The 9,460-nt window shown below is 33.4% G+C and overlaps 1 protein-coding gene across 1 annotated transcript in view; it reads right to left on the bottom strand.

The window, feature by feature from the left end:
* Window positions 1-352: 352 nt before the first annotated feature.
* Window positions 353-9,460, bottom strand: part of LOC133337737 (uncharacterized) — a 37,442-nt gene continuing 28,334 nt past the window's right edge. The window contains exons 7-14 of the mRNA XM_061545942.1: window positions 7,128-7,619; window positions 5,965-6,027; window positions 5,505-5,887; window positions 3,764-3,963; window positions 2,752-3,687; window positions 2,492-2,686; window positions 585-746; window positions 353-474 (exon numbers count right to left, since the gene is read on the bottom strand). Of these exons, the coding sequence (XP_061401926.1) occupies window positions 353-474; window positions 585-746; window positions 2,492-2,686; window positions 2,752-3,687; window positions 3,764-3,963; window positions 5,505-5,887; window positions 5,965-6,027; window positions 7,128-7,619 (2,553 nt within the window). The remainder of the gene's footprint in view (window positions 475-584; window positions 747-2,491; window positions 2,687-2,751; window positions 3,688-3,763; window positions 3,964-5,504; window positions 5,888-5,964; window positions 6,028-7,127; window positions 7,620-9,460) is intronic.

Below are 9,460 nucleotides of genomic sequence, written 5' to 3'. Positions count from 1 at the left end.
TTGTTTTTTTGTATAGTAAGAAGTATTATTAAGTATTTTTTTTATTGTTTTGTTGCTGGTTGGTTGGTTTGTTTTGTATTGTATTGTTTTTTTGTAGAATTTCTATTACACATATATGTATTTTGCATAGTTGGTTCGACAATCCATTCTTTCGTTTACCTATTTATTTCTTAGGGTGTGTTCTTATAGTTTACTTATATGTTAGATTTTCTTTTTGCTGTCGTTTTTGTAACAAAAGGACATGCCGGGTTTCTTCTCTCTCTTAATATTATTATCATTATTTGTTATCCTTAAGAGTTTGTCCTTGACTTTCTCCTCTCGCTCTCTCGCTCAAAGTTTGGACACTTCACATTTATGGTGATACATATGGTGGGGGTTTACGATATGATGGTGTTGCCGGTGATTTCCCTCTAGCCTCGCGACCACCCACCACAACTGCGGGCGGTGGCACATATTCATCACAATCATTATCACCTAAAATTAAACTTGATTACTTTAATGATTTTTACAACAACTACTACTACGTGCAAAGTGGGGGAAGGGGGTGCGTTTTGTTGGGGTATTGGCAATTAGAATTAACTTACCATTCATATTTGAGGTATTATAGGAGGGTGGTAATAATGGCGGCTTTTCATTCTTTAAGATAATAGGACTCTTATTACCAATTTCAGGCTTCTCATCTAGCTCATCTTGGAATATAACAGGTATACCTTTGGTACGGAAAGATTTGCGTTCTTCTTCGTCACCTAGAAATAAAATGGAGAGAGAGAGAGAGATTTGGAGTAAGTCAAATGATAAAGTGATCAAATATGAATTTATTTAGGCAATAAAACTGAATAGTAATAAGGACCTTCTGCCCCCTTATCTTAGTGCAATTCGAAGCTATTATTTTCTGAAACCTGAATAACATTCTGACATTTTCTAATGTATATTAAGGTGCCAATGTAGAGTTCGATCTTAAGACAGAGGGAATACGTAGATAACTTTGTCGAAGTTTTGGGATAGCTGCTCCAGTTGTATTTTTCAAATGGACCTTCTGACAGAAATGTTTAAATATAGGTCCATGATTTGACATAACACCCCTTTAATGAATTTTGCCGATTTTAGATATTTGTTGGATATTTCATTTCTATATTTTCATATCCATTTTTTCCAATCTACGCCTAGAACTACATTACCTAGAAAATATTTTTTTTTTAAAAACCTTGTCGTAGTCCTTGAAAATTTGTTTATAAAAATCTGCGCCTTGAGTTAGTCCTAGAAAATGATTTTTAGAAATCTACGCCTTGAGTTAGTGCTAGAAAAATGATTTTTAGAAATCTACTCCTTGAGTTAGTCCTAGAAAAATGATTTTTAGAAATCTACGCTTTGAGTTAGTCCTAGAAAAATGATTTTTAGAAATCTACGCTTTGAGTTAGTCCTAGAAAAATGATTTTTAGAAATCTACGCCTTGAGTTAGTCCTAGAAAAATGATTTTTAGAAATCTACGCCTTGAGTTAGTCCTATAAAATATTTTTTAAAAAATCTACGCCTTGAGGTAGTCCTATAAAATATTTTTATAAAAATCTTCGCCTAGGACTACATTAACTAGAAAATATATTTTTTTTAAACCTTGTTTTAGTTCTTGAAAATTTGTTTATAAAAATCTACGCCTTGAGTTAGTCCTAGAAAAATGATTTCTAGAAAAATACGTCTTGAGGTAGCCCTATAAAATATTTTTTAAAAAATCTACGCCTTGAGGTAGTCCTATAAAATATTTTTATAAAAATCTACGCCTTGATTTTTAGAAATCTGCGCCTTGAGGTAGTCCTAGAAAAATGATTTTTAGAAACCTACGCCTTCAGTTAGTCCTAAAAAAATGATTTTTAGAAATCTACGTCTTGAGGTAGCCCTATAAAATATTTTTTAAAAAATCTACGCCTTGAGGTAGTCCTATAAAATATTTTTATAAAAATCTACGCCTTGATTTTTAGAAATCTGCGCCTTGAGGTAGTCCTAGAAAAATGATTTTTAGAAAACTACGCCATAAAGTGGAAATATAGAAAATATTATTTTTAAAAATCTAGGCCTTAAAGTAGTCCAAAAAATATTTATTTAGTCCTAGAAAATATTTTTTTAGAAATCTACGCCTTGAAGAAGTCCTAGATAAATTATTTCTAGAAATCTACTCCTTAAAGTAGTCCTAGAAAAATTATGTTTAGAAATTTTAGTGCTAGAAAAATATATTTTAGAAAACTACTCCTTAAAGTAATCATAGAAAAATATTCTATGTATATCTACGCCTAAAAGTCGTCTTTGAAAAGTTTTCTTTATAAACCTACACCCAAAACTATTCCAGAAGAAATATTCTTTATAAACCACGCCTACAACTTGGAACTTCACATTTTTTTGTTTCTCAGATCAAATGAACGTCATTAATAACCCCCCGAATTGCTGCAGAAATATCCCCCTTTTCTGGATCTATTGACGCCTTCCCTTTCTCAAAACTTACCCAATTCCATTTTACCGCTCTTGCGTCTTCTGCGATGCAGACAGCAGGCAATAATTGATGCTATTAAAATCATTGTTACAATAATAATAGCTGGCAGGATAATCGTATACAAATAATCATCAGAGAAGGTGGACTTCAGCAAGGGTTCATCGGTCTTTGTGGGCACATAATCACGATGGATGACATTTGTTTGTTCTGCAATATTCAAAAATAATTAAAAATCTCAATTATTTTATAATCTACCCTCCTCCACTACTTACCATTACATGCCAATGGATATATTTGCAAATTGGTAATATTCAATTCGGAACCCATTGCTTTCCTTACACGATCACGCATCACACCATCTTGTTGCAGTACACTGCGTACATATTCCATTTCCTCTTCGGGGCAACGATTATGTGATTTATACAAAGTGGTATTATAGAAACTAATCGCTGTACTGTCTGTATCATGTATCGGTGTCACCGAACGAATTTGAATATTTTGTGCTGAGGCATCACCAAACAATTGAGCAATACGTTCAACAAATTTACGCTGTAAATCGGCATGGAAATGTTCATGTTTAACACCCAAGAAGGCCTTGTAATAGACACTGAATTCTTTCTTGGGTGCGGGATTGACGAGAACAACCAAAGCATCGGTGGCAGTAAGGCCACCTGTATCTTCAGCCTCGAGCATATATTCTTCAGAGCCAACATCACCTGCCTTGGGTATACCGTAGAATTCTTCATTTTTCGAGTCGAATTGTAACCAATGTGTGGGATTGATTTCTTTGTGATCTTTCGTTTTGAGGCTGAGAGTAATTTTACCATCATCAAAGAATGTATCACTGGGTACTTTGTATACCAATAAATGACCAGCTGTGGCCACCACACGGTCCACTTGATTGCGTGGTACTGGTGGTGAATTCTTGTTGATTGTTGGAGTTTTTGGTTTAGCTGTTGACTTTAGGCAAGGGCCAATCAATTGTCCGGTGATCGATTTAATACCCAAGGTAGGGTTTACCAAATCACTTAAACGATTAGCATCCAAACGTTTAACTAAATTATTTAATTCGGCTTCAGGACATTCACTTGTCGGCAGAGTTTCATTGAAATAAACCAAAGTGGCGATGGATGGATCTTGGGGATTGGCACGAATTTCACGCACTACAATAGAACTGGTATTTTCATCACCCAGAGTTGTTGCAATTGCTGAAAAGGGAAACAAGGATTTGTTTTTTTTTTCATAATATAGGTGTCCCTTGAGCTAATTTTGAAAAATAGTTACCTTTGATGAGTTTCATTTGCCAATCAATGTAGTGCATATTCTTTTCATTAATCTTAACAGCAATGTTGACTTCATGATTAACAGTCCTGACACCACGATGTTGTTGTACTGAAATTTCAAAGGTTTCCACAACCGATTCATTGCCGGAATCAGTGGCCGTAAGACGATATAGCCATTTCGAGACAGAGTCATCCAAAGGTCTGGAAAGGAAGTAATAAAAAATATTAAATAGGAAAGATGTTCAGAAAAAAATAATATTAAAAGTAGTCCTTGAAAATTAATCATTATAAATCATAGCCTAAAAGTTTCCTCAGAAAATTCATCTTTACAAATCTAAGCCTAAAAATAATCCCAGAAAATTATACTTAAAAATCTACCATTCCAAAGAAAAAAATCTTTATAAATCCATGCTTAAAAGTAGGCCCAGAAAAAATATTCTTTCAAAATCTACGCTCAAAAGTATTACAGAAATCGATTCAACAGAATCGATTTCAACAAAATTATATGCCAATCGTACAAACTTTGGGTTTTTAGTGCACACTTTATATAAAATCGAAGGAAAATATATATGGGTGCTATATCTAAATCTGAACCGATTTTCACACAGCATTCTAGGCTGAATTCAGTACGACTTTGGTGCACCATTTACATAAAATCGGACAAAACTATATATGTGAGCTATATCTAAATCTGAACCGATTTTCAGGAAACTTAACACACATCACTCTAGACTTAAATCCGTACTCTGTGCCAAATTTCGTACAAATCGAAAGATATTTAAGGACTTTGGTGCACCATTTACATAAAATCGGACGAAACTATATATGGAGCTATATCTAAATCTCAACCGATTTTCACGAAACTTAGCACACATCACTCTAGACTTAATTCCGTACGCTGTGCTAAATTTCGTGCAAATCGAGAGATATATAAGGACTTTGGTACACCTTTTACATAAAATCGGACGAAACCATATATGGGAGCTATATCTAAATCTGAACCGATTTTTACGAAACTTAGCACACATCATTCTAGACTTAATTCCGTACGCTGTGCCAAATATCGTACAAATCGAAAGATATATAGGGACTTTGGTGCACCATTTACATAAAATCGGACGAAACTATATATGGGAGCTATATCTAAATCTGAACCGATTTTCTCGAAACATAGCACAAATCATTCTGGACCTAATTTAGAACTCTATGTCTATTTTCATGCCAATCGAAAGATATATAAGGACTTTGGTGCCCTATTTACCTTAAATCGGACGAAACTATATACGGGAGCTATATCTAAATCTGAACCGATTTTTCCCAATTTCAATAGGGTTCGTCCTTGGGCCAAATAAGTGACCTATGCCAACTTCCGTTAAAATCGGATCATAAATGCGACCTCCACTTTGTTTACAAGTTAACATGGACAGACGGACATGCGTAAATCGACTCAGAAAGTGATTCTATGCATATTCTTTAAAGTAACCATCTCGTTTCCTTTTGCCCGTTACAAAAATATGCACAAAGACATAATACCCTGTACCACAGTGTGGTGAAGGATATAAATATTATTTATAAATCTATGCCTAAAAACTGGGCCTAGGACATTTTATTTAAAATCTATGCCTAAAAGTGGGCCTAGCAAATTATTATTTACAAATCTACGCCTATAAGTGGGCCTAGCAAATTATTATTTTTAAATCTACGACCTAAAGTGCTAATTGGGAGCTTTTTGGATTACTTACAATCCATAAACCTCCTTTGTTTCCGCATTAAATTGCAACCATGAATTCGATTTCAATTCACGACCCTCTTTATCGGTTAATTCCAAACGTAAATTGGTCATATCCTCCGTATCGTAGAATGTATCTTCGGGTATGGCAAATTTGAAGGATTTTCCTGAGGTGACGGCCAATTTTTGTAGACGTGATTTAATCATGGGCGGGGTATTTTCCATTCTAGGTTCAATATAATCTGGAACAGCCGAGGTTGTAGAGGGTATTTCGGGTGATGTTGAAACTGCTGGCACGGGTGATGATGGTGATGATTGGGTGGTCGTCTGTGTGGGAGGATTGGTCGAAGAGGCAAAGTATATGGAATCCTCAGAGGGTGTGGATGATGAAGAGGCCTATATGAGAGAGAGGAGAGAGAGAGAGAGATTATTAGAAATATTTCTAAATAAATTATTGACTTGAATAAAATTACCGTTTTACTGGAACTTAAGTCCTGATTGTCTTCTGGCTCCAAGGTGGTATCATAATAAACACCCTAAATTTTTTTGTAATGAAAATAAAATGGAAATGGGAAATATTATTTAAAAATTGTTTGTATTTGTTGTTATATTTCAAATCCAATAGATCATGCTTAATAAAAAAGAGTATCAAAAAGTTGTATTCAATTGATGCTGAAAATACTGTAAAAAATTAGATTATTTGTAGAGAGCGAAAGAGAGGGGGAAAGAATATTGGTTTATTGGTGGGTGGGTGGTGGTGATGGTGCTGAGGACAGTAATCCAAGTTTTAAAGAGAAAAACAAATAGGTGAGGTGTGTTTATTTTTTTTGGGGATTAATGAAAAACATGCACAAATTAGCCAACACATATACCCATATTTTTAAATAGTATTTCAAATCGATTACACAAATATCAGTCAAACAACAAAAACATATACAAAACGGAAGTTATTAACAAGAGTGTAGAGTGCAAAACAAAATTTTACATAAAATAAGAAACAGAAAATATCGTTAAAAAAAATTGGTAAAGTTTTAAAAAAGAAATAAAAAAATTTGTTACACCATTTTCAGAGTAAAAAAGAGCATTTTGAAATTTACGATTTTTTAAATAAAAGTTTTAGTAATTTAAAATTAAATCTGAAAATGGCGTACAAAAAAATAAAAAAAATACGAAAAAATAGTCTAAAAATAATTATAAAAAATTTATTTCGTTTTCATTTCAAAATTTGTCCAAAACAAAAACATGCGCTGGCATGCCTTTTTCTTTTCATTTCTGGTTGTAGTACTCTTTTTTGCATTGGATACGTTTATTTATTTATCGATATCGATAGTTATTACGAGCATCGAGCCAAAAAAAAAAAAAACGGAAAAATAAAGAAAATTTCCAAAAATATTTGGTCTTTAGGTAGAGAAGGTAGTGGTGGTTGAATTTTCTTTTTTTTAAATAGCTTTCCAAAAAAACATTTTTATGCGTTTCTATATGGTCTGGACACATTCATTAAATAAGCCAAAAAAATCTGTGCCATTCTTATGAGATAATTTGTTGCGTTCAATTTTTTTTAATTTTTTCAAAATTCTTTTACTTGGGTGAAATATTTTTTTTTTTTATTTTTGGAAAAAAATTATGAAATTTTCACCTTTTTGCCATTAAAGACGCTGTTGTTGTTATAATTTTCCAACTCATTAGTGTCAGTAGATGTTGTTGTTGTGGTAGTAGTAGTTGTTGTTGTTCTTGGCGTGCTAATGAAGATGGAATTGATGGTGATAGTTGGTGTATTTAATATTGTTGTTGTTGGCGATGATGGTGGTGTGGTTGTTGTTAGTAAAGTATTGCTGTAATAAGGATGCATTGTAAACTCTTTTGTAATATCCTTCGTCGTTTGCATTTCACCACCTTCCATCGGGTGATCCAATTCCGCTGCCAAATGTCCCAAATGTGAAGCATGTTGCCGGGATTTATTTGCCGTCAAGCTTTTAAATTGTTCCATTAAATCATAATGTTTGGCCAACTCTTCGAGATCTTCAGTGATTTCAATATCCTCATCTTCCGTGTCGTCTTCATCTTCGTCGTCATCATCAAGATCATCGTCATCGTATTTATTGACATCGACTTTTATCATTTTATTGCTCTGTTTTTTTTTTGTGGGTGGGCAAAATTGAGTTTGTTTTTGTTAGGCAGGTGTTTGGCAAATTTGTTGTTGTTGTATTTTTTTATTATAATTATTTAATAAAATTAATTTTTTTTTGTTTTGTCACATTTATTTCGAATTGAAAACCATTGGAATTGGAAAAGAGGGCAAAAAGTAATAAACATGTGAAATTTGTGGGTCATGGAAGGAACAAGAGGGCGAACGAAAAAAAAAATCGAAAAATATATGATATAATTGTTCTATATACAAAAATGTATATATGGTATATACATATGCTGTACATAATATACAAGACAGAGAGGAAGAAGACAGATAACCTAATTCCCTATCCGATTCCTTTTTATCTGAATAATTGAGGATAAGAACCATTGTAGAATGTCTAGGTGGTATTCTACCATTGAAGAAATATAGGCCTCTGAGAAAAAGTGTATCCATAGAAAACTCAAGGTCTTCCATCAGAATATGACTACAATATTTAGACAAATTTACGGGAGTGTTTTCTGAAATATCTCCTTGAGGCCAGTAAAAAAAAACTTCTGAAAAGTCTATAGAAGTTTTAAAGGATATTTTTTATATTCAGAATATATTCCCCGAAGAGGATCTCTACACACACAAGATTTTTAGCGGATATTCCATTTGTAGATCTTCTATGAACAGACAAGCTGTGGAAGGATTCCCTTGAAATGTTTATTCTTTTGTGTGTAATATATAGAAGAACTGTCCATAAAAGGCATCCAGGGGTCATTCAGATTTTTTAGAAATTGGTCTATAGAAAGATGATTCCCAATTCCATTTATCAACAGAAGATTTTTTACAGAGCCTTTTATCTGTAGAAGAAATTTGTACAGAGGCTATAGAATAGTCCTAAAAGTTCTCATAGCTGCAGAGAACCTTTTGACATACTTCCATAACATCTACTGTATTCCAAAGGCCTATTTAAATAGAACTTCGTCAATATATATTTCTGGTCTGGCATTGAAATGAACTGTCCATAAAAGATATCTTGAAGACCATAGACTACTAATAGAAGTTCTTCTATAGTGACAATTTTAATTTCAGGAGATAAATACCTTCTAACGTATCGTAGGAACATGCATATTTACGAGGGCAGGATAAATTAAATGAGTCTTTTAATGGGACCTATAAAAGGACTGCGAAGGGTCTTAGACGAATTATAGATGCTCGTCTGTGATCGAAGACCTGTTGGTCTGGTGACTCGATTTATGAAACTTTTTTTGGTCTAGAACAATCCATGCAGCAGAAGACTCATTTAATGACCTCTAACTATGATCAGCTTCTTGAGGACCCATCATGCATAGAAAATCTATATCCCGAATGGTCATCCCCAATATTTTCCGTCTATAAAAACGAAAACTTTCGAAGACTAGGAATAATACCCTCTGAATGTTTTTTATTATTAGTGAGCCCCTCCTTGTATATCTTCTAAAGAAAACCTGCGGATCTCCATCAAAAATGGACTTCCCGATGATCGACGATCGATAAATTGTATAGGAAATCTTGAAGAATATCATCTGAAAAAAATTACATTCCTCCTATCGAAGACATGCTGAGATATATAGACGAGAATATACACCTAGAAAGTTCTCTAAAAAAGCAATCTGTACAGATCTCTAGAAAATCTTCTCTTGTAGTATACATCCCGACGCCTACAAGAGAAATCTTTCAAAGGAAGAATGGCGAAATTATGTAGCCATTCAGAAATTAAGTAGGGGAAACTGAGAGGATTTATATTAATCTTCCGAAATTGAAAGCTTATAGTCAGAATTCTAACATTATAGAAGAAATACAACTAAACTGTG

The sequence above is a fragment of the Musca vetustissima genome, unplaced genomic scaffold (assembly GCF_032173495.1).
Source record: "Musca vetustissima isolate MV318-11 ecotype Yass unplaced genomic scaffold, APGP_CSIRO_Mvet_v1 utg8100, whole genome shotgun sequence".
NCBI lineage: Eukaryota > Metazoa > Arthropoda > Insecta > Diptera > Muscidae > Musca > Musca vetustissima.
This window is presented reverse-complemented; position numbering and strand designations above follow the sequence as displayed.